The sequence below is a fragment of the Equus przewalskii genome, chromosome 17 (assembly GCF_037783145.1).
Source record: "Equus przewalskii isolate Varuska chromosome 17, EquPr2, whole genome shotgun sequence".
NCBI classification, from domain to species: domain Eukaryota; kingdom Metazoa; phylum Chordata; class Mammalia; order Perissodactyla; family Equidae; genus Equus; species Equus przewalskii.
Genome location: NC_091847.1, coordinates 33086319 through 33112205, shown reverse-complemented (window position 1 = coordinate 33112205; position 25887 = coordinate 33086319). Strand labels below are relative to the sequence as shown.

The following is a 25887-nucleotide window of genomic DNA, read 5'->3' as shown; positions in this document are numbered from 1 at the left end:
GACCTGTAATACATTTTAGGCACTTAACATATTCCTCTATATTAATTATTTAGTACAAACTGAAACACTAAAAAATAAAAAAATAAAAATATTCTATGTTCTAGAAATCTTTACACTAATTCATCAATGATAGATCTTCTTATTAAAGGGAAATTGAGTATGTTCCTAATCTTTAAACAGGAAAAGTACTATCTTTAAACATCAACATTTTTCATTACTGGATGGATGGTTACTTCGTATACAGTATGTCCATATAATCACTTGTAGGAAGATTAAATTTCAAGAATTAATTAGTGATTTAAAACAGCTGCCTATTACAATATAATTGAGAATTAACCAGGACATGCAGTTTTAAAAATCAGCTTATTACTATTTTACTTGTCCAATTTTAACTAAAATGTTAAAAACTGAGCAAAAATTTTTAGAATCATTTTAAATTTCCTGTAAAACCATAACCAATTAACCGCTGTCATGATTTCCTATTCAATTTAATGCCAAGTCAATGATTATTCTCAATCAGGCTACCAAATAAGAACACTTTAACAAATGTCAAACGTTCTTGTCCAGGGGCCGGCTCAGTGGCACAGTGGTTAAGATCACAAGTCCTGCTTCAGCGGCCCAGGGTTCCCCGGTTTGGATCCAGGTGTGGACTTACACACTACTTGGCAAGCCATGCTGCGGCAGGTGTCCCACATACAAAGTAGAGGAAGATGGGCACGGATATTAGCTCAGTCTTCCTCAGCAAAAAAGGGGGAGACTGGCAGCAGATGTTAGCTCAGGGCTAATGTTCCTCAAAAACAACAAAAAGTTTTTTGTCCCAATAATCCCTTGCACCAGATGGAATAAGTAAAATCACTTGTATTATTATTACTTAGGCAATCTCTAAATAGGATAGTATTTCTCCTTCTGTGTTATAAAAAAAGAGTAAAGATGTTTCCTGAGTAGTGTGTGAGAGAGAGAAAGAAAGAGCATGTGAGCTCCCAGCACAGTAACTGACATTGGTTATACAACATGAAAAGTAGGTAAAACGAGGTGGGAAAAACCATTAGGATTTGCGGTGACAACGGTTCAGACAGCCATGCCTATGAAATATTGGGTAAACAAAGGTAAAGAAAATACTTACATTTAACTTTGGGCTGATATTTATTATTATATGGTGAGAAGTCGATGCAATCAACCATTACAGTAATAACATGAATGATTCTATCCAAGAAGAACAAATTCTATGGAAGAATAGGTAAGTATTATATTAGGACCTGTCAACTACTGACATAGTTTTCAAAAATAGTAATAAGCATCAACAAAAAATATTAAGACTTTTACTCTCATATATAACTATAACAACACACATGTCATAGCTTATACCAAATAAAGGTACATTAAGAATAGGTTATGAATATTTCCCAGTTAACTGCTCTGTGCCAAGTACTACCACTTTTTGTTTCTCAACACTTAGGGAAAATAATTCAGCTTTAGATGCCCATAAAACTCAGCATACAAACCAACAAACTGAGAAAAGGAAGAGCTAGGTTCATAATTAGATTCTTTATGAAATTCCTCCTGAAAATTACAAGTGTTCAATAAACTCAGCAAAACTAAAACAAAAAATGAAAAAGTTGCTAAGCTCCCTCATGCCCTTTGCTCTTCCTCCTCCTCTAATCCAACTGAAATAAAAATAAATCCATAGAAACATCAGAAATTTCTCTGGAAATTTATTTTAAAGGTTGGGGGCAAGGGAGACTAAAAACAGAACAAAGGAAATCCCAGCAGCACCAAGAGTCAAAGAACACCTCAAAAACAGTGAGCTTTCCTAGCAGAACCTGAGTAACAGAAGACACAGCGAGGGTTCTGAGAAAAAGATCTGATGGTTGTTAAAAAAGCAAATGAGTGATTAAAAGACTAATGAAATTAAAAATCTCTGGAACAGTTGCACTTTCTTCTTCCTTTATTCTCCGTTGTCTTCCATTTGTCCACTTCAACAGACTAATTCATGTCTGCCCCCAAAGACAGCCTGCCACAACGGGTGTTAAGAGCCAGGAGGAGGAAGATAGTGCCCCTGTTAATCTATGAAGGTCAGCAGATCATTTACACACTTACTTACATTAAAAAAAAAAGTTTCAGGTGCTTCCTTCTCACTCACAATTACAAGGATTCCTGTAACTAAACATGCTACCAAAGCCAGGAAAACAGGGGTTCTCTCTTGGGTTAGGAAACACACTTCAGCTACCAATATTGTTTAATACTAACCTTTAATGACAAATATGCACAATCATGAGGAGCACCAGTACCATGAAGAAAGTGTGATAAATACCAACACAACTAATCCATGAAGAAAAAGCTAATAACAGAAAGAGAAGAAAACTAATATCCTTAAAGGTAAAACGAAATCATATCCACCTAAAAATACTAAATGTAAAAACAGAACCATTATAAAACACCTCAGCATTTAAACTGCAAAGGAGTTGACAGAGTTAGAAATATCAAGCTCCCAGAAAGCAGTACCAAAACCAAAGCAAAACACAAAGAGATGTAGAGAAAGGAAAGTAAGGGACATAGAAGATAAACCCTAAGGGTCTAAAAACCATCTAAAACGGTACTCAAAAAGGTGGCAAAGGAGCACCAATAAAGCAAGGTAATTAGTTCCTGAGATGAAGGCACAGCACTTTAGATTAAAAGCATCTATCAAGAACTTAGAACTGAGTAATTTAAAAAGATGTCCCAAGAAACACTCTGGTCAAATATCTAAATTCTGAAGATAAGAGAAAAATCCTGTAACTTTACAGAACAAAAAGGAGGTTAACTAACAATAATAAGAAAAAACTAGTATCAAACTATGCATTTGCAATAGTAGAAATTGTAACAAATGAACATTTACTTCAAAATCCTGTGATATAAATTTTTGGAACCTAAAAACCATTACTAATCAATTGACTGCATATTGAACAAGAGGATATCAGTCATATACATATAAGTTTGCTGACAATTAGTCCTTTTTTTCCCCTTAAAGAATTAATAAATTGGAGGCCAGCCCCGTGCCAAGCAGTTAAAGTTCTACGTGCTCTGCTTTGGCTACCTAGGTTCTCGGGTTCAGACCTACTCCGCTCATCAGCCATGCTGTGGAGGCATCCCACATATAAAACAGAGAAAGACTGGCACAGATGTTAACTCAAGGATAACTTCCTCAAGCAAAAAAAGGGGAAGATTGGCAATGGATGTTAGCTCAGGGCAAATCTTCCTCACAAAAAAAAAAAAAAGGAATTAAAATACAGTGAAGCAAAACAAGGAGGAAAAAAATGGAATACAACAAACGAAGCTGAGGGCTGGCCCCTTGGCCAAGTGGTTAAGTTCACGCACTCTGCTTCAGTGGCCCAGGTTTTCACTGGTTTGGATCCTGGGCACGGACATGGCATCACTCATCAAGCCATGCTGAGGCGGCACCCCACATGCCACAACTAGAAGGACCCACAACTAAAACTATACAGCTGTGTACCAGGGGGCTTTGGGGAGAAAAAGGAAAAATAAAATCTTTAAAAAAACAAAGCGGAGCAACAAAATAGCTTCAATTTTTGAAACATATTTATTTTCCAAGCTTTATAGTACTCTCTATAATAATACAGTAACTGTTAACTAAAATTCACATTTTTAAACAAAACCTGAAAGGTGGCCAGTATAAAAATTTGTAGAATAGTGATATCCTATCAATGTCTTCACTTGCTATGGTAGAATGCTATGGATATTCATCCTCAAATTTGAGAGATACAAGTTTTAAGAGTAGTATCTGAAAAAAACCAGGATATATAATATAGAAAACACAAGAAAACTCTAAAGTATAAGGCTTAATTAAAATGTCATCTAATGAGAAAAAACTAAAAAGATGTTAACGATAAGAACATATTCTCTATTTCTTATTATATATGAGATTACTTATTAAAACAGACTCCTATATTTACTTATATGCTACATAAGACACAGAAAGGTTAAAATAAATTGATAAATATATACACAAAGAAAATCCTAAACCCATACAATAGAATAATACATAACAATAAAAGTCAAAACTCAGCAAAACACAACATGGATGAACCTTCCAACTATATAACATTGTGCCCAAAAGACACAAAATACGATTTATTCAAAAGAGGGGCAACGCTAAACAAATATATACAGTATAAATATAAAAAATATATATATTTTATATTTACATAAAAATATAAAATATCAAGGATTATCAAAAAAGTCTGAATAGTAGTCTACTCTTTGGGGAGAAGAGGCATTGTGATTCAAAACACACAGCAGAGTTTGAGGTGCTGATGATGCTCTTATTAAATGACCTTGGTGGCAGCTACACAAGTGTTTCATTATAACAATTCGTTAAAGTGCACATGAACTGCTTTATGCAATTTTTTCTATACTACTCAGTAAGTTTTTTTCCAGTAAGTTACTTTCTAAAAAATGACAGAAATTCCCAAAATGGTACATTAATTTCAAATCAGTAAAATTCATGAAAAGGGCAGTCAAGAGGAACTTACTACCATGAAGACATAATAGTCATGAACCTTTATGTATGACAATATAGCATCAAAATAAATAATAAACATGTTTAAATACATCAAATCAAGAGTCAGGTAAACACCTGAATCAAAAGTCTCTTAGAAATGAACAATTATAAAACTACCACAAGAGTTAGAGGATAGATCCCAAAATTAGAAGTTGTACAGAAAATCCTCTCTGATCACAATTATGAAACTAGAAATTAACGATAAAATAGCCATACACACTCATGAACTATTCTCTTAAACGGAAAAGCACCCTTCTAAATAACCCTGCTATAAAGACATCAAAATTAATGTTCTATGACTACTGATAGGAATAATAAGAATAGTGTTAGATGCATATATTGGAAAAGATGAAAAAAGTCAAGCTTTCAGACTTAAGCTAGAAAAATAATCCAGAAAATAAAAACAAAAAGTGTATATATGTAATGATAAGCAAAATTTAAAAATTCATCTTTTCAGACTTTTTAATGCATTTCTAATATTCTTGTTAGAAAATACTGGCACAATTCTGGTTATTTCATATATATATATATATATATATATATATATATATATATATATATATGTATATTTTGGTGAGGAAGATTGTCGCCAAACTAACATCTGTGCCAATATTTTGAACGTGGGACACCACCACGGTATGGTTTGATGAGCAGCGTGTAGGTCTGCACCCAGGATTCAAATCCACAAACCCTGGGCTGCCAAAGCAGAATACGAGAACAGAAGCAGTACGCCACCAGGCCAGCCACTGGTTATTATATTTTGATATGACAGAATCTGTCAAAGTGCTTTAAAGATGTAGCGATGATCAATAAAATGAAACTAAATGTGAGGCAGCCCTAACAGCCTAGGAGTTAAAGTTTGGTTTGCTCCGCTGTGGCAGCCAGGGTTTGGTTCCCAGGTGCAGAACCACACCACTCGTCTGTCAGTAGCCATGATCTGGTGGCACCTCAGGTAGAAGAACTAGAAGGAAGGGCTTACAACTACGTACTGGGGTTTTGGGGAAGGGGGGAAAAAAAGAGGACAACCAGCAACAGATGATATTTCCCAGTAAAAAAACAAAAAGAAAACAAACAAAACCCTTAAAAATTGGTTTTTTGGTAAGTCTTAAAATAGGTAAGCCTTCGATTATCAAGTCCAACCAAGAAAACGGGAATAAGACTTAAGGACAAAAAAGAACAATATAATTATAGATATGGCATCCTTCTTACACTATTTAAATTGTTGAAGAACACAGCAAATATTATAACTTTGTAAATCATTCAAGAGCCCAGTATCTCTACAATACAAAAACTGGACAATGAGCAAGTCCAATCTCACTAATGAAGACATATGCAAAAATCTTAACACACTAACCTGCAATGTTTTAAAAGAATTCCACTGTGACCAAGAAGGGTATTCCAAGGACAAAAGACTGGTTCAACATAAGGAAATTAGCAATAGCTTTTATATACTCCAGCAGCAACCAAGTATGGGGAGGGTGAGGTGAGAAGAGGGATGACAATGACGTGGGCAGGACCATTTATAACTGAAAAATAGCTTTAAAATTACCAAAAATCAAGGAAGTTAGTTAGGTTTACTTCAGAAGAACGAAATACATGAACACAAATATTCCTAGATGGAAAGATTCAACATTATAAAGATGTAGATTTTTTTCCAAATTGATCTACAAATTCAATGTAACCAACCAATGCCAAGCAAACTCTCAACAGGGTATTTTATAAAACCTGACACATTCTAAATTCTTCCAGAAGAGAAAAAAGATATAAGCCTAACCAAGACAATATTTAAAAGGCAAAAACTGAAGGTCAACCTTCTCCATTAACAGTTATAAAGGCATCCAACAAATTCACTGTCTATATGCCAGATAAAAGCCACGGACACACATCAACAAGATGAAACACTCCTAAGCTCACAGAGTGTGGGTGAAGTAACAATGAAGTACACAAATGATTTTGAGATAAGTGCCCAAAAGGAAGTAACAAGTGCTATGACAGAAATTAACAAAACTAATTAAATAAGATCCCTTGGAGAAGGAAGAACAAGCCTCTTGGGCAGCTGTAAGCAGTTCAGATTTTTATTCCAAAAGCAACAGAAAGCTACAGAAGTGTTTTAAGAGTGACCAAAAAAAAGGGAAAAGTGACAAGACCTGGTTTACATTTTTAAAGTCACCATGACAAATCTTATCGAAACACAATAATCAGAACTGTGCTAGTATTTTGAAAAAGTGGATATTATAAATGCGTTAAAAAATTGAAAAGATGGATTTCCAGCTCTTGATAGATATCTCTATTCTTCTAACCATGGGGACCACTATCAGGAGCTAGAAATCCATCTGATTTCAGATGAAAAAACGCATGCATCAGAGTAACAAATACAATGGAATTCAACTGGCAAGAACATTGTATTCACGTACACATGAGTATCAATATGTAAATTATGTGTAAAAACAAAGAAAGAGGTCTATTCTAGAATGATACATACCCAACTACTGACATTGGTTGTCCTTTTTACTGAGTAAGGGAAAGACGAGTAAAAAGGGACCTACATGTTTAAGCCTACAAACTTCCAAAGGATTGACCTTAAAGATCTAACATATAAATATGAGAAAGTAAAGTCCAGGACTGCAAGGTCCCTGTACTGTTAACCTAGAATGGCACAGGCATAAGCAGGTACACAACAGAGAAGTAAAAGTGCATCACTGTTAATGGTCCTGAAACAGGGACGTTAGAATGCAAAGATACAAAATTGTTTCCTAAAGCTGTTACTTGTTTTATATATTAATTTAGTCACATGTCAACTAAAAGCAGTAGTAAGTAAATGATAGTTCACAAATGCTGTCTACGTTTACTTGAAAAGAATCCTTTAAATACAAAAAAAGGTCACTATCAAGATAAACTCACTGAAAGGCCTTCATCCTCCAAACTGGACATTATCTTGGAAGAAAGTTCCTCACAGCACAAATTCTCTTCTGCAGTTGCCACCAAAGCAGCACAGCGGGCAAATGCTCTATACAGTTCTGACCAAGTTCTAAGTAAGGTCTTCATGGTGGTCTAACAATAATAAAGAAGAAATTTCAAAACGTATACCTACATATCAAACATCTAATAAAATACACCTTTAACATTTTAAAAAACACTAACATTTAAGGTGTCATACAAGAGACTAGCGTAGGGTAGTAAGTTTGCCCCCCTCATGGAGTTGTAACTGAAGAATTATTATGATGCCACAGTACCAGCAATTATCAAATGTCAAGAGGAACTTCTATCTTCCTTCACCATTTTCCTTTCCCCAAGCTAATTAAGTCATAAGGTAGTATTATTTTAGGAAAAATTACTGTAGCAGTTCATTATAAAGGGTAAAATAATATTTTCAGAAAAATGCAAATTCCTCAAGTAAAAATTTGACATTGCCTTACCACTGGAAATTTCTGTACTGAAAAAATATGGTTTATTGGTAAAGTCAGTGCACCATAGATGGCACTAAAATTATGTTCTAAGGCATCACCTTGATTTACTTCATTGGTCTGAAACAAGAAAAATAATGAAGTTAGACAAATTACCATCTAACTCTAGTCATAAGTAGTAACACCTTGCTATGCGTAGTAAGTAGAACTGTCTCCTCCAATATTGAGATGGTCAAGAGACGATGAACTCCAAACCTCTGTAACTGAATCTGACTTTATTTGGAAATAGGGTCTTTGCTGATGTAATCAAGTAAAGATGAAGTCATGCTGGATTAGCATGGACCCTAAGCCAGTAACTGGTATCCTAAGAAAAGGGGAATTTGGATAGAGAAGACACACAGAAGAATGCCATGTGAAGATGGAGGCTGAGATTGGAGTGATGCGTCTACAAGCCAAGAAACATCAAGAATTACCAGTGACCACCCAAAGCTAAGAGAGGCAAGCAACAGATCTTCCCTCAAAGCTCCAGGAGAAACCAACCCTGCCAACACTCTCATTTTTGGATTTCTGGCCTCCAGAGCTGTAAGAGAATACATTCCTGTTGTTTAAGCCACCAGTTTGTGGTACTCTGTTACAGCAACCCCGGGAAACAATGCATTGTGCTTAAATCTTAAAACAGAATCCCAGAGGTGACTCCAAATTCTTTTACTATACAAAGAAGGTACTATTCAAGCAAGGACTTACAAAAAGGGCCTCTGTTATCCTTGTAACAATGGGAAACTACTTAGGACAGTAAACTTTTTTCTTTCAGAAAAGTATGTTTAATGGTATGTTGGTTTGAGTAGCCAAAATAAGGGCTAGGGCACTATCACATAATAAATTCTTAGGAGTCTTCCCTTTCTTTGAGTTACAGCAGAATATTTCTGAAACAATTATTTCCAATTAAAGATTGATAAAGCAGCTGACGAACCATTAATAATGACAGAACTTGAGCTCCATGCTCTGCCAATATTGCCACTTTAGTTAAGTATTTAAATGTACAATTTACTCAACAGATTACTGATTTAGGGACCACTATATAACTTTGAGATAATCACCAATGTGGCTTTACCATGGGAATCCTACAGATACACAATCTAGTCAAGATGACCATTATTCTTCTCCACAGTACAAACACCAAAAGAATCCAAGACATAAATGAGAATTTCTATGTATCATATGGGAGCCTTCTGGCATTATAATCACTACTGGAGAAAATGGACCTGTTTAGTCCCCATTAAGTTATACTTTTTTGAATAAGGCGGAAATGCAAATGAAAAGAACTCAACTAATCTAAAGAATAGAAAATTTAGCAATTCCACAGGAAAAAATATTTAACATCTTCTATTCAAAGTTCTATTCATTCCCCCATGTGCTCTAACAAGAAGCAAAAGGAAAATATTTCTTAAAGTCGGGGGGAAATATGTAGCAGACTTATATCATACCTGATTAATCAATTCAGTTAATGGGGTGACTATAATACTCCACATTCTCCAAAGATGCTCCTTGTTTTCCAGCTGCTTTGCATTTTGATTAATAACATTTAAAACAGAGTCACTGAAAGCTAGTGGTGAAGTTGGACCAGAAAGAACACAGCCTACAAGTGTTTCCAGATTGAGAAAAAACCTAAAGAAAAAATTGTGAATCATGCATTATCATGTACTTTTTGCCAAAATACAATAATTACACTATTAGAAAATTCTAAAAGTAACTGACAAGGAAACAAGAAATGATGAAATCCAAGTCTCCTTTCAATTTTTTAATTTTTAGAAAATTTATGATATAGCATAACTGAAAAAAATCTGATTCAGCACATAAAGTTTTCAAGATAAAAGACCTAAAGAATGGTTTCAGTTTAAATTACCTTTCATCTTCTACACATTTCAAGAGATTGTTGTTGAAAATTAATTGAATTAAGAACAAAGCAGGAGTTCCCTGAAGAAAGATGGGAGATTGTAGTCAATCTTCTTGTTACATTTGTTTTCTACAGTCAATTATGTGAAATACGATCCTTTTAAGCTTGAGAAATTTCACTTTTGACATTACTTATATGATAAAAATGACAGCAAATTTATTTCCATAAACTGCACACAAAAATGAAGCGCTTTATATTTTAATCATAGCTATTCCATCTATATGAGCAATAGAGGAATGGTGAGTGATTCTAGGTATAAAAAGAACATCAACTTAAAACTTGCTGGACCTATAACCTGCAGATATTAAGTACAATTCACCATAATTAAGCCAATGTTACTAGCTTCCAAAATTCTTAACAGTAACCAGCATTATTATTACGTACAAGCCAACAGAAAACTTTCCTTCTGGAACCCCTTGTTTAATCCAAGAAAACAGTTCCATTAATAGTGCCATATTTAACTCTTTCCATTAATCTATTACTTTGTCTATCACTTTTTTCCTTTAAACCTAATCAGCATATCCAAATCCAATTCTTTCAGAATTTTATAACCTAAGTTTAAGAAAAGGAAATATGATGGAACTTTTCTTTTGTGGCTAATTTCAATCATACCATCACATTTAAGATACTTGCATTAAGAATATCCATATTAGCAACCTGATATGCTGGTGAACCTAATACTTTCTGAGGAAGTCCTTTAATTGTAATTTCCATGAGGACCTAAGAAAGATAAAAGGTTTTATTGTAAAACAGGCACAAAAATAGTACTTTAGTGACAATCTAGCGGTATTAATTACATTTTTAATTTAACAATTTATTATGAGAAATGCTCATTCATGAAAGGTAAATATATTCTCATTAGTTCAAAAGTAGTAACGTTTATATATTTAATGTGAATACATCTGCATTAGTTTAAAAAGTTCTAAATACAGAAATATAAAAAAATAAAGTGACAAAATCCTTATTTATCTCCAGGGATAATGCTATCGGTTTAGAATTTATTTTTCTAGACTGCCTAGATTTCCATGTATATAAATAGAAAGAAACATAACTTGTTGAGCTGGCTGTCATATTCTTTTATGCCATTAACGATGATATACTGTGAGGTACTCTAGAACTGATCTTGTTCATCTTAATGTGTTACGGAGTTTTTACATTAATAAATGAAGACACATTCCTAACTGCTAGAAGACACATTCCTAACTGCTATACGGAAGAGCACAGTTTATTCAAACATTTTTCTATTAATGGCCCTTGAGGTTGTTTCTATTTTATAGTACAAAAAGAACTTCTACAATGAATTATGTACTCACTAGTGCCAGAAGCAAATATTTTAAAGGACTGCTAACTAGAAGCTGGGTCTAAGACACGCCTCTCAAATGTGACAAGAGCTTACCAAACAGCTATCCAAAAATATTACTATACTGGCATTAACCTGAACTGTAAAACTTCACAACGATAGGACAAAAAAGGGTTATGCCAGTGAAAATACGCTTTCACATATTCTCATTTGAAGCAGACACTAATGACAATAGTAAATAGCATTTGTTAACTCATTTCTTTTGTTCCAGGCCGATATTGCTCTGCAAGTATCGACTCATATAATTACAAAGACTACATTCCCTCTTTACAAAGAGGCAAGAGAGTAAAGAAATTGCCCAAGTTCACTCAGCTAATAAATAGCTGGGCTGAGATTCAACCTTCTCTGCTCCAGAGCCCTTGCTATTAACCACTATGCTCTACTGTCATCATAGATATCACTGTCATAGAACATAAAGGAAAGAGACTCAGAAAGAATTTTGGGAGATTATTACAGAAAGTACAGGTGGCACAGTGGTTAAGTTCATGTGCTCCACTTCAGTAGCCCAGGGTTCACGGGTTTGGACCCTGGGTGTGGACCTACACACTGCCTGTCAAGACACACTGTGGCAGTGTCCCATATACAAAACAGAGGAAGATAGGCACAGACGTTAGCTCATGGCTAATCTTACTCACCCAAAAAGAAAAAAAGTCTGGTGAGCCAGCCCACATGGCCAAAGGGTTTTAAAGTTCGGCTCTCTCACCACTTGGGTGGCCTGGGTTCATTTCCCAGTCACAGAATCACACCACCTGTGAGTAGCCATGCTGTGGCAGGGACTCACATAGAAGAACTAGAAGGACTTACAACTAGAATATACAACTGTGTACAGAGGCTTTAGGGAGGAAAGGGGAAAAAAAGGTATAGTCAATTTGCTTTTTCTTTACCATATAGAACAAAAATGGTGTTTAATACCAAAATCATTAAATGCAAAAGCTCCAAGAGATAGTTAGTAGGTATTTTTTTAAAAGGTACAAACAATTAGTGAAGCTCAGCAATTCTGTCACAAAATTAGTGGTCATCTGAGTTTACTTCAGTTCAAGTTTCATGTCCTTTACCCTATTTTCTCCATATGGCTTATTATTTTTCTTAACACATTGACAGATTTTTGTAGTTGCTGTTGTCGTTTACTTCACTAAGGTTTCAAATGACTCTAAGGTCAATGGAATAGCCATTTATTACTCGGCTGAATTGCTGATAAATACTTAATATCAAATGTCTACCAGAATCCTGATCTGTGCAAATATCTTCAATGTAAAACGCAATTTGAGAATACAGTACTTAAATTCCAGCATATAGGTGTTATACTTACCAGTGTTTTCGATACAGGAAATACTTCTGACTTCACTATGCTTTCCAAAGATTTTAAAAAGAGAGTCAAAACTTCAGAACCTGGTCTCTCTTTTTTGTTACCTAACAAAAAGCAAAAGGAGGGGTGTAGGTAGTTCTAAACATGTAAGTATTTTAGGGGTGAAAATACAGTATTTTTAAGAGTGAAAATACACACAGTTACAAAAATTTAATGTAACTCAACAGTGTTTTGTTTAAAAGTAAAGTCTGAAAGCTATGATACTTCAAAAATGATTGTAAAATAAATTTTATATATGAAAGCCAAACAATTTGCTGAGTGCTATAAAGATCATTTGATCAGTGTTATAGTGCTTACCTGATTCAATAACTGACTTCACCAAGCTAATTAGTTCCTTCCAAATAGCATTGACAACTGCATCTGTCAAACAAAATAAAAAGAACTTTAGAATGAAGAAGATGACCATAAAACACTCTCCCTTTCATCTCTGTACTAAAAAAAAATCTGAGCAATACTTAAATAGCAAACTATTTAATTTTTGAAATTTCTTCTCTTCATTAATTGATAGGTTTTAGAACACAGGAGTTTAGGTGTAGATGCTGGAGCCACAGAGCACAGGTTTGAATCACTTATTATCTGACTTTGCACAAGTTATTTATGCCTCTGTACAATGAAACTTCCTCACCTGCAAAACGGACTAAACACAAAAGGTTACTGTGAGGATTAAATGAATTACATGTAAAGTGCTTGAAGCACAATCTGACCAATAGGTGGCATGATATAAATATTTGCTTCTTATTTCTTTTTAATCACAGGTTTAAACAAATAAAAAATCTCTCAAATACTTACCAGAAGCATCTTTTCCAACTGCAACAAAGCTATCATGAACAGCAGTGATAAGTGTATTTGCATGCTTGGAAAAAAAAGAAGAGCTGCTGATTAACGGATGTTCGAGTGGTTCTAAAAGAAAAGAAAAGAGACTTATGCAAAACTAAAGCTTTACGAAATAAATTTCTCAATATAAAATTTTGGGCAGTCCGATGTTTTCTATTAAAAAGATTTATACTTATTTTATACATAATTAAAAAATATTTTGGCTGGGGGAAAATAACACCTCTCCTCATCCCAAGGCACTGTGTTCTGAACTGTTTTAATAATTGAAATTATCTGAAAAACAATTAAATACCTAAGCTCAATACAAGTTTGTTTTGCTTAGCAAAATTCAAGACTTCTGGACCCAACAAAAAATGAAGCAACATTTCAAGTCCCAAAAGTTGAATAGAGGGGATTGTGGCCATTCCACCAAAATTGGAATTCAAGTTCATCCGGGGAGTTACAGGAGATCCATATGCCGAGGCACCTTAAAAAAAGAAAAGTTATTTAAGCTTAAATTAGCTATCCCAATGAATATATTTCATTCATTTCTACAAAATATACCTTTAAAAGTAAATAGTTTGTGTCTCAAATAAAAGTTGAGAGTTTCTGTTTAAGGTCCACAAGAGTTCCTAATCTTACTTGGTTAAGACCCAGATTAGTGTCACACATCATGTAAACAAAGACAATTCTCAGGTATCATTCCATACCTGGAAATATTAATCTGCAGACATTCCGGAGCCTTAAATAGAAAATTTGACTCAGAATAGCTAACATAAAATAATAAATAGCAAATAACTTTCTTTCAATGGTATACATACTAAGCCACATTTCTTAGATCTGTTAAGGTCTGTTCTTTTTAATAAAAGCCCTAGGATTCTGGTTCTGAAACAAATACAACAGTCTGTAATGTATCTCACATAACGCAGTGGAAAAAAGTTGATCTTTTCCAACAATGTAATTATAGCAGTAAACCTAACAGACACAGGAAAAAAATCATCAAGAATATATGATGGATTTTGTGATAAGGGGGCCAAAATTATGAAGTGCTTTATTTTATGTGAATAACACTGAGCAAAACCTTCACTCAAAGCCTTTTTAGAAAAAGAAAAAAAACAAAACCAAGTATGTCCACCTCTTACCCTTGTGCACAGGAGTCCCAGGGTTTACACCTGGAGAAGGCGCTGCACGAGATGAACCGCCTTGAGGTGCAGCGCTGGAGTCGATACTGACTGTGCTTTGAATCAGAGGAACACAAACCTATCGAGGTTAAAAACAAGGGCAACGATCTGTAAACTGCACAAGTGCCATATTTTCTTCAAGTCTTGCATAATACAGTTAAATTTCTTTAAGAAGCAGTCTAAATTCTTTTGATATGTTGAATTTTATTGGCTACTTCGATGCACAGGCTAAAAACTGAAATTTGGAAAAATGAAATTTTTATTACAACTGTATTTGCCCTAAATGTATACTATCTATAAATTTCAGTTCTAAATCCCAGACAGAAAATTATACACAAACAATTTTGCAAATAACATCTACCTGAGTTCGAATGCTGTTGGTAGACAGACTTGTTTTAACTTTAAAAGAAATTTTTTTTTTGAGGAAGAGTGGCCCTCAGCTAACATCTATTGCGAATCTTCCTCTTTTTGCTTGAGGAAGACCGTCACTAACATCTATGCCAATCTTCCTCTATTTTCTGCAGGATGCTGCCACAGCATGGCTTGACAGAGCAGTGCTAGGTCTGCACCCAGGGTCCAAATCTGTGAACCCCAGGCCACTTAAGTTGCAGCATGTGAACTTAACCACTACGCCGCCAGGCTGGCCTGTTTTAAACTTTTTAAAAACACACCCTAAGAAAATAGGAACTAAGACAACTTCAAGCTCATTTCTAAGATTAATCCAGTATCAGTCAAATCTATCCAATGAATAAATTACACTAATGAATGTGTGGGACAACTGGGTAAGATTAGCCTACTAGGACCTTATAATGGTAGAATCTAGAAAAATTATGATCCAAATTACATATTACTATCAATGACCACTTTCACTTAGTCATGTTCTATCAAGTTTAAAAGCCTTAAAATATTAACTAAAACTTTAAAAAGAACTTGCTAAAATATTCAAGTATATTTATTATAAGTCCTCCTTTACAAGAACACTCACTGCAATGCAGTTATTTATACAGACTAGAAGACAAGGACTACAGATCCAAAAGTAAAATATACAGTCAGGTGCCATATAACGATGTTTTGGTCAACGACAGACCACATATATGACAGTGGTTCCATAAGATTAGTACCATACAGATTAGGTGTATAGTAGACTATATCATCTATGTTTGTGTTATAAGTACACTGTACAATGTTTGCACAACAATGAAACTGCCTAACGATGCATTTCCCAGAACTGATTCCTAGTGTTAAGTGATGCATGACTATACTCCAAAATCCAAGATAAGCAATAAAGAAATGAAAAAGATAAATGCGGAGCCGGCCTGGTGGCATAGTGCTTAAGTTCACACGCTCCACTTCACTAGCCTGGGGTTCGCCAGTTCTGATCCTGGGCATGGACCTAGCACCGCTTGTCAAGCCATGCTGATGTGGCATCCCACACAGAAGAACTAGAAAGACCTACAACTATGTACTGGGGCTTTGGGGAAGAAAAGAAAAAAAGAGGAAGACTGGCAACAGATGTTAGCTCAGGGCCAATCTTCCTTAACAACAACAAAAAGCATACCTTAAAAAAAAAAAAAAAGATAAAAGTTACCAGAGCTATCTTTTTTTACTTAACTGTAAAAAAATTCAGAAACCAAGGATGGATTAATTGCAAAGACAAAGAGGTATGAGTAAGATTGAGTCTTACAGTGAAATGCCAGGAAGGATATAGAAATTTAAAGGAATTTGTAAACTCATTTGTAACAATAACTGAAAAGCTATGATGGGAATAAAATGACTGGTTATCACTATGCAGGCTAGAAAAGAACATACAAAAAATAAGAATTAATCCAACTTTATATCTACCCAGTGTTGCACCTGATTCCTGTATCAGTAATGGTGATTCTACATTCAATTATAAGAACAGATATTTGAGAGTACACTGATTGAACAAGCTTTAGCAGCTCCGTGTCACACTTGAGGGAAATGAACTCAAGTTCTCTGTCAGGGAAAACAAAAAGATCTTTTATACACTGTGGTCTGCTAAGACATAGCAAAAAACAACACCGAAACATTAGATTGGTAAGAATTTAAGACTACACTAATAAAAAGACACATACAGTATTAGAGTCAACGCTTTTAACGTTACCTGTTCAAAATTAGCAGGAAGATGAGGTCCAAGTCTCATCAATAAATACCACCAGACTTCTAGTTTTGTTAGCGCTAGACTTTCTGTTCTCACATGGATGGAACTCAAAGGCTGCATTAGCAACTTCAGTCTTTTTGCACTACATAGTATTTCTTAAAAGAAAATAAAATAAGCACCCAGGTAAAATCATTTAAGAGCTAAAGATTAATTTTAAAAATGAGTATGCAATAGTCTCCTTTTACAATAGCAAGAAAACAGATTTTAAAAAATTGTTTTTAATCACCAGCTGTTCCTGTTCCAGCCAAAATTTTCACTTTGATCAACTCCAGGGACATTTGGCAATGTCTACAATATTTTTGGTTGTCACAACTGAAAGGCAAGGGTATGAGAGAATGCTATTGGAATCTAGTGGGTTGCATTCAGGGACGCTGTTGAACTTCCTACAATACACAGGCAGTCCTCCACAACCAACTGTCCAGCCTCAGATGCCAACAAAACATTAAGAAACTCTGTCCAAGCTGACAGTAGTTGCATTACCCTCATTACAGATAAAAAATAGAGGCAGATTTTTACATTGTCAAAAAAGTTGTCACTTTAAAAATTTACTAGTAATTTATTTTATCAAACATTATAAGTACTGGTGCTACTAATTAAATTTTGGAAATCTAAACAGATTCTTTTAGATTCAAGTCTACAGGTCTTACTCTACATCAATAACCAGAATGTTACAATTCAGCATAAAAATTAAATCCAATTCTTTAAACAAAATATTTATACCAGAAGTGTGTCTATGTGAGTGTGACTGAAGATACATAAAATAAGACAGTCTGTGCTCAAGTAACTTATTAAAAAGACTTAAAAAGGATTCTGAAACATCTGTCAAGCCAGGCATTTGGCAGGACGGCATTCATCAATGTTCCTTACAACTATTCTGCCGTTAGGCGTTCAATTAACATTTCCATAAGAAGAAAATAAAGTCAGACTACCACTGTGGGAACAAACCTTCTAATCCTTTTTGAACTCCACTCTACTTGTGAGAGGAGCTTCACAATAATATCCCTATGGCAGAGATTGCCAATTGCCATGCAATAATCCTCCTCTTTTGGTTACAAGAACTGCTTTCACTCAGTACAGCGATGGATGCCCAATTTTTGACTTATCTATTCTCCCATTTAGCCACTGTACCCAAGGAGATTTAAGGGGAAGTGTACATGGAATTTCTGAAATGCACTTTACAGATAGCTGGCTCAGCTGGGAAGAAGTTCATTTCTGCTCTCTGCCTTCCCTCCTTTCTGTAGTCTACAGGTAAGGCATACTGAAGATGAGAGAACAAAGACCAGCTGTCTGATTCCTTAATGACTTCCTGGATCCATAATACCAGTCATACCAGACTCTCTAGCTCTGGACTTATTTCAAATGAGATAGCATTTTATTTATTTTCTTTAAGCCACTCCTACTTTATGCCTTAACATTCAACCATACATAATTCCAACATATCTAGTCCTGAACATTACCTCACTTTGCCATTTCATAAACAACAAAAAAAGGTGATATTTCCAATTAAAATCTGTGCCTGGCAATGCACTTCTACCAATATTTTCAATAAAAGTAATTATACTTAATGTAAATAATCACTTTACAAAACACACTAAAAGGGGGAAGAAAAGAGATTATTAATGGTATTTGGCAACAGAAAATATAAGATGCAATCAGCATTACTTACCAGATCTTGCAAATATACAGTATTAATTACACCTAAGATTAACTACCCAGTTTAGTAGGTACCAATACTGACTCACTTTGGGGCAGTGTACTCTTTCTTGTATATATCTCAAACACCTCCACTGGACAAGAAGATGATAAGATTAAAGTAAATCAAAAGGTATCAGTTCTATCTATTAACGTTAAACCCACTATTAGATACTGTTTTAAAGGTCCTGAAAGGAAAAAGTTCATCTCTCAATGATGCTTTTATTCCACAGCAATCACAATTGTTTCCTATCATCTACTGGCTATGTGACTGCTAAATTATTTGATCTCTCTAAACCAATAATACTTAGCATCTTAGGTCCACTGTGATGATCAAATGAGAGGTACATAAAGTGCTCAACTAAGCACTGGAACATACTAAGAAAGCCACAAATAGTAGTTGTCACTTTGTTCAGTTTTTCAAATAGCTTAAAATAAATTTTATATCTGTGATTTTCAATAATGTTCAGCCTTTGAATTCTATTTTTAGCTACAAATTTATTCTCTTAAAATAAGAAAATAAAAGGTTAAGTTTCAATATAAAGTCAAAAAAATCAGATAAGCTTTGGGTTTTTCATCTTGCTTAAGTAAAAGTCATAGAAAATTGAAATTTTAAAATATTACTTACCTGGGTTTAAAGCAAAATTATCTATTAAACTCTTCCAGGCAATAAAAGCTATTTTTTTAATCATGGGTGCGCCACTACGAAATCCTAGTTCTTCCAGCTGTAACAGAGAATTAATGAAACTCCCACTTCGATGCAAGGTCTAAAAAGGAAAAATCATTAACAAGTTATTTACCTGCCTGAAACAATATATAGGTATCATTATCATTCATTTAGCTAATTCACTCAGTGTTAGCTATATAAAGTCTTAGGAATTTAAATTTTAAAAAGTACTGAATTCTGTATGCACGTTCAAAATTCAAGATAAAAAAATATAAAGCTCTATGAAGCAGGTAATGCATAACACATTAGAGAAACATCAAAACATTGGAGAAAATGAGGAAAGTAAGATAAATCCCAAATTTTACCAATACTAAAAAACAAAGAACAGATATCCCTATGGAAACAGAGAATAAATATTAAAGAAAAAAATGAGAAATGTTGAACCCTGAAACTAACAAAAAACAGTCTTTTCAAATACACTGACATAAGCAGGAAAAATAAGGGAAAAATGAATAAATGACAAGTACACAATGTATCTCAAGAAAAAACTCTATAAAAAGATAAAACATTAACAGTCCTAAGTGGCTATAAACCACATATAATCAGAACAGAATGTAAACAATAACCAAAAACACCCAGCTTAGAAAATCACAAAGAATCTGCCAGAAAGCTAATAGAGCCAATGAAATAAATTCAGCAGGTGCAGAGTACAAGATCAATGCATGAAAATCAGGTGTGTTTCTACACAACAGCAAGGAATAATCTGAAAAGTAAATTAGAAAAGCAATTCCATTTACAATAGCACCTAAAATTAAATACTTAGGAATAAATCTAATCAAGGTGGTCAAAGACTTGTACACTAAAACCTATATAAAGTATTGCTAAAAGAAATTTTAAAAGACTTAAATGGAAAGCCATCCTTCATGGATAGGAAGATTTAATAGTATTAAAATGTCAATACTACCCAAAGGAATCTACAGATTCAACACAATCTCTCTCTAATTCCAACGACCTTTTCACAGAAAAAGAAAAGCTGATCCTCAAATTCATTATGGAATTGCAATGAGCCCCAAACAGTCAAAACAATTTTGAAAAAGTATAAAGTTGGAAGACTCATACTTCCTTGACTTCCAAACTTACGACAAAACTTCAGTAATTAAAATATATGGTAATGGCATAAGGACAACCATACAGACCAACAGAGATCCCAAAAATAAACCCTCGTATATACTGTCAATCGATTTTGGACAAGGGTACCAACACCATTCAATAAGGAAAGAACAGTACTCAACAAATAATGCTGGCAAAATTACATATCCACGTACAAAAGAATGAAGATGGATCCTAGCCTTATAGCATATACAAAAATAAACTCAAAATGGATCAAAGATCAAAACTTATGAACTAAAACTACAAAAAATCCTAGAAGAAAACACAGGGAAAAAAGATTCATGATATTGGATTTGGCAACAACTTAATGTATATGACACCAAAAGCACAGGCAATAAAAGAGAAAATAGTTATCTATTTACCTAATTTACACTGGACTTTGTCAAAATTAAAAAGTTTTGTGCATCAAAGGATACTATCAAGGAAGCAAAAAGACAACCTACAGAATGGGAAAAAAATTTGCAAATCATGTATCTGATAAGGAATTATATCCAGAACAGATAAAGAACTCCTACAACTCAACAACAACAAACAACCCAATTCAAAAATGGGCAAAGGCTTTCCTGTTGTTGGTTGCATGGAGTCTGCTCCTGGTCTCAGAGATCCAAAAATTTAGGGCTTCTTTGCAGCTGTGCAGCCATCGTCATGCCAGAAAATGAATATAATTTTACATCATATATGCTATGGATATTACTTGGATTATTATGAGAAAAAGAGAAAGAAGGAGCATCAAGAGGCTCATGAATGTTCAAAGACAGACACACATGACTGGTCTGAAGGCTAAGCTCTATCATAAACAGAGCCATGCTGAGAAAACACAAATGAAAAATACTAAATGAGGGGCTGGCTCCGTGGCCGAGTGGTTAAGTTCGCGAGCTCCGCTGCGGCGCCCCAGGGTTCGCAACCTGGGCGCGGACATGGCACCGCTCATCAGGCCACGTTGAGGCGGCGTCCCACATCCCACAACTAGAAGGACCTGCAACTAAGATATACAACTATGTACGGGGGGGTTGGGAAGGTAAAGCAGAAAAAAAAAGACTGGCAACAGTTGTTAGCTCAGGTGCCAATCTTAGGGGAAAAAAAAGAAAAGAAAAATACTACCAAGATGCATGAAAAGAGAAATACCAAACAAAAGAATGATGAAAAGACTCCACAGGAACAGTACCTATCTATCTGCTGGACACAGAGGGACAGTCTGGAGCTAAAATACTTTCAAATATGGTTAAACAAAAACAAAAAGAAAAAGCAGGAATAAGGAAAGACCTTCTACCCAAGGTTCACGCTCAGGGAGAAACAAATCTTAAAAGTTATTTGAACAGGAAAAGAGAAAGAACAAAGCATCAAAGAGGTTGGTTACTAAAGCCTGCTCTGTTGGAAATGGCTTTTTGTGAAAACCACCTAAATATGAAAGATTCATTAGGCCAATGGGCTTATGTTTCAAGGCGGCCCATGTAATATATTCTGAAATCAAAGTCACCTTTTGCCTGTAAATACACGGTGTAAAGAAAAATCTTTTGTCTCCACTATATACAACTTTTGGGTATTACTACCAAAGATATGGTCATTGAGGTGAATGTGAGCAAGTGAGGCCTTGTGAAAGGAGACAAGGTTATTCGGGGGCAATATGCCTAGGTTACTAACAATCATGAAAATGACGGATGCATAAATGTAGTCTTATTGGCTTGACAACAGTCTCATACAAGTAACTCCTTATGATTATTGAAGACTACACACCAGTTACGAAAAACTACCATTATTGTGATGTTTCTGAACACTACCCAACAGTCTTACATGTCCACAATCATCAAGAAAACTATTTATTATATTGTACAAAACATTAAAATGGCCCAATTTTACAAAAAGAAAGAAAGAAAGAAAAAAACCCAACACATTTCCTGGAATGGCTATTATCAAATAAAGGGAAATATGTTTTGGTAGGGATGTGGACAAACTGGAACTCTAGTACATTACTAGCAGGAATGTAAAACGGTGCAGCCACTATGGAAAAGTTTGGAGGTTTCTCAAAAAGTTGAACATAGAACTACTACTGGATGACGCAGCAATTCCCCTCTTATGTGTATATCCAAAAGAACTAAAAGCAGAGAATCTAACAGAGTATTTGCACATCAATGTTTGTGGCAGCATTATTCACAACAGCCAGGAGGGGAGAATAGGCAAAATGTCCGTAAAAAAATGGATAAACAAAGTGAGGTATATACACACAATGAAATCTGAATACATGCTAAACATGGGTAGACCTTGAAAAAATTATGCTTAGTGACATAAACCATTCGCAGAAGGGAAACAGTGTATGATTCCACCTATATAGGGTACCTAGAATTAGCAAATTCACAGAGACAGGAAGTAAAACAGAGGTTACCAGCAGCTGGAGGTACACGGGCAGAGGGAGTCATTGCTTAGTATGTATAGAGTTCCTGCTGGGGACGATGAAAAAGTTTTGGGTATAGACAGTGGTGTTGTTTACACAACTTGTGAATGTATTTAATATCACTGAACTGTACATTGGGATGCTTCTTTACATTTGTTTACCACAATAACAAAAAACACATTCCCTCCCCTCAAAAAAAAATCTGGCTTAAAGACAGAATACACAATCAATTCTCATTATTCACTATAGTTATATTCTAAAGAGTTGCCTTGAACATTGTCTTAGTGAATACTGAGCTATCACTCCTAGGGAAAAATGCAAGGTTAGGTTCCTGGGAGTCTCTGGTCACATTCTAGTCAACCAATCAATACGTAACCTTCTTTTATGTTTATTTCTGTTTAATGACACCTGATTTAATTTCTATCACTGATTCACTAACATGGAACTCACAGGCAAGAGAAGTGTAGCTTACACCTGAACAAAGCTTTTCTAAAATACACATTTTCTCCCTAAGGCACGTCACAGCCTTTCAGTGCTTTGGAACCATAGATGGCACTTCAGCACTACAGCTGGGGGACATTTAAAAATGAAATCACCAAGTAAAAGCACAAAAAGTAAAAAATGTGGCACTAAATGAATCATGAGAAGGACATTTGTTTAACAGACATTGAGAAGTGAAACAAAAAGGCAGAGCATAACTTTGCTCAACCTCAGCTGGGAACATGCACACACTGGGAAACTCAAATTTTTTGCCACTCTTCAAGTCTGCAATTGCAAAAGCAGCACAACTAACGATGTCGGGTTTACAAATACACTTTAGTGAGCAGGCAAATCTGCATATGTGGCACATAAGACGAACGAGGATCGACCGTACTATGGAAAGTTAAAGAAATGAAAAGGCCTGGTAGGTAGAAATTAACTCTTCATTAACTGTGGACTTACCTTCCCAAGAAGTTTGACAAACAAAGGCCATAATTTTAACACGTAAGTCTCATTTTTACTCATAAATAGCTTTTGGAGTTCTGAAAGTAATTTCTGCAAACAAAAGCAAAAATATTTACCACAAAGGCTCTTGGAAAGGGAAAAAAAATGCAAGTTTGTCAGCCAAATAACTTTTCCCAATTTTTTTTAGGAAGACTTTCATGCATATAGAAAGCTGAAGGAGTTTTACAGTAAATGTCCAATGTAAATACCATTAAAATTTCATTATGTTTGTCTTATCACATACCCGGCCATCCTTCCATCCATCAATACAGCTTTTTTTTCCCTACAATATACACTTTCCCCTAAAAACTTCAGCATGTATATCATTAATGTGAGTTCAAATGATGATGTTTGAACTTCTTACTCTAAAAACTTTAAAAATATATCAAGAGCTTCAGGAATAATAGACATCTGAGAAAATTTTAGTTTAAACTGATAAAGAGTTTTATATATGCGCTTAAAAACTTAATAAACTGATGAGAATAAAAAAAACTCACATACAGACGTTGGAGTTACTTTTTTAGACCCCAACATTACCATGCCGCCTCTTGAATTTGAAAAAATAAACAAAACCCCAGGTTTTAGAATCTGGAAGGCTCCTTCACTGCCTGGATTACTACAGTATGTCCTAACTAGTTTCCCTGCTTCTACTGAGCTCCCTTCTAGAGTCTATTCTCAACATAGGCAAAGTGAGCCCTCTAAAACCCAAGCCAGTACATATCATCACTCCTACACTTGAAACCTTCAAACATGGCTTTCAGTATAACCCAGAGTGAAAACCAAATGCCTTACAACGGCCCCCAAGGTCCTATGTGATTTAGCTGTTTCCCTGCCATCATCTCCTACTCCTCTCACCCTCATTCACTCTGCTATCATACTGCCTCTGCCTAGTTGCTGAAAACCACCATCAAAGCATGGCCATTTGCTCTGTTGAACTGCTTACTCCACTTTATCAAAAGAGTGAACACCTGTATCATCTTCAAATCACTGTTCAAATATCCTATTCTTTTTCCTTCCCTGACCACCTCAGCCTTCCTGTCCAATGGCACTCTCATCCAGTCCCTGCTGTTCATAATGCTGTTCTCCAAAATGCTCTTCTCTTACCATACTATATATTTTATCTCTCCCAATAGAAAAAAAGCTTCACAACAAGTTCCTTTTGTTCACAGCTATCTTCATAGTGCCTAAAACAATGCCCAGCATATAACAGGTGCTCAATAAATATTTGTCACAAGAACAAAGGTTGAAAAACCTAAAACCTGGGGCAAGTATAGTCCACCCTTACATGCAGACGATAAATTCCAAGAACCCCAGTGGATGCCTGAAATGACACATAGTACCAAACTCTATATATGCTGTTTTTTCCCTATACATGCATACCTATAATAAAGTTTAACTTATAAATTAGGCACAGTAAGAAATTAACAATAACTAATAATAAAATAGGACAATTATGACAACATACTGTAATAAAAGCTACCACAGATCTTAGCAACCTCAGCATGCAATTTTTTTCTTTCAATAATTAAGTCAAGAAGTTTCCCCTTTTCAAGTTAAAGGAAACATTTTCAGAGCTTCTCTGGCATATCCAAAATGCCAGCATCACTACTCTCGTGCTTTGGGACCATTATTAAGTAACGTAACTGTTACTTGAACACAAGCATCACAATACCACAACAGTTGATAAAACCAAAATGACTACTAAGTGACTAACATACAGGTAGCGTAAACAGTGTGGATCCCCTGGACAAAGGGATGATTTATGTCCCAGACAGGAGAGCATGAGATTTCATCACACTCTCAGAACAACATGCAATTTAAAACTTATGAACTGTTTATTTCCAAAATTTTCCATTTAATATTTTTGGACTGAAGTTCACCACAGATAACTGAAACTGCGGAAGGTGAAACCATGAATAACAGGGGTCTACTGTAACAGCTTTAGGAAATTGTACACACTAGATGGACTTACATGCATTAAATTAATATCTACTGGGATTACACTCTAACAACCCAAATAGCACTGAATCAGTTAATGGTCTCCATTTTCCAAAAATTCAATCCCTTTTCAATCACCATCCATTTATGGGGAATGGGGCAAAATGCTGGGATCAGAGAAACACTGCAATCCAGACAGACAGCTCCTTTCCTTATGTAATGTAGGAGC

General features: G+C 35.0%; 1 protein-coding gene and 1 pseudogene across 9 annotated transcripts in view; one reads left to right on the top strand and one right to left on the bottom strand.

Annotated features, from left to right (window-relative positions):
• The window catches only part of RIF1 (replication timing regulatory factor 1), a 63643-nt gene that overhangs the window by 25211 nt on the left and 12545 nt on the right, over nucleotides 1-25887 (bottom strand). For 5 of the 9 annotated variants that reach the window (XM_070579752.1, XM_070579760.1, XM_070579753.1 and 2 more), the window contains exons 8-21: nucleotides 23679-23771; nucleotides 19139-19277; nucleotides 16762-16913; nucleotides 14598-14715; nucleotides 13769-13942; nucleotides 13432-13542; nucleotides 12940-13002; nucleotides 12586-12686; nucleotides 10550-10636; nucleotides 9866-9936; nucleotides 9447-9627; nucleotides 7975-8082; nucleotides 7460-7609; nucleotides 1124-1223 (exon numbers count right to left, since the gene is read on the bottom strand). In XM_070579752.1, coding sequence (XP_070435853.1) covers nucleotides 1124-1223; nucleotides 7460-7609; nucleotides 7975-8082; nucleotides 9447-9627; nucleotides 9866-9936; nucleotides 10550-10636; nucleotides 12586-12686; nucleotides 12940-13002; nucleotides 13432-13542; nucleotides 13769-13942; nucleotides 14598-14715; nucleotides 16762-16913; nucleotides 19139-19277; nucleotides 23679-23771 — 1648 coding nt within the window. The remainder of the gene's footprint in view (nucleotides 1-1123; nucleotides 1224-7459; nucleotides 7610-7974; nucleotides 8083-9446; nucleotides 9628-9865; nucleotides 9937-10549; nucleotides 10637-12585; nucleotides 12687-12939; nucleotides 13003-13431; nucleotides 13543-13768; nucleotides 13943-14597; nucleotides 14716-16761; nucleotides 16914-19138; nucleotides 19278-23678; nucleotides 23772-25887) is intronic. The other 4 variants (XM_070579755.1, XM_070579756.1, XM_070579759.1 and 1 more) reach the window with 1 other exon arrangement.
• Nucleotides 20993-22033, top strand: LOC103561982 (ribosome biogenesis protein NSA2 homolog; annotated as a pseudogene).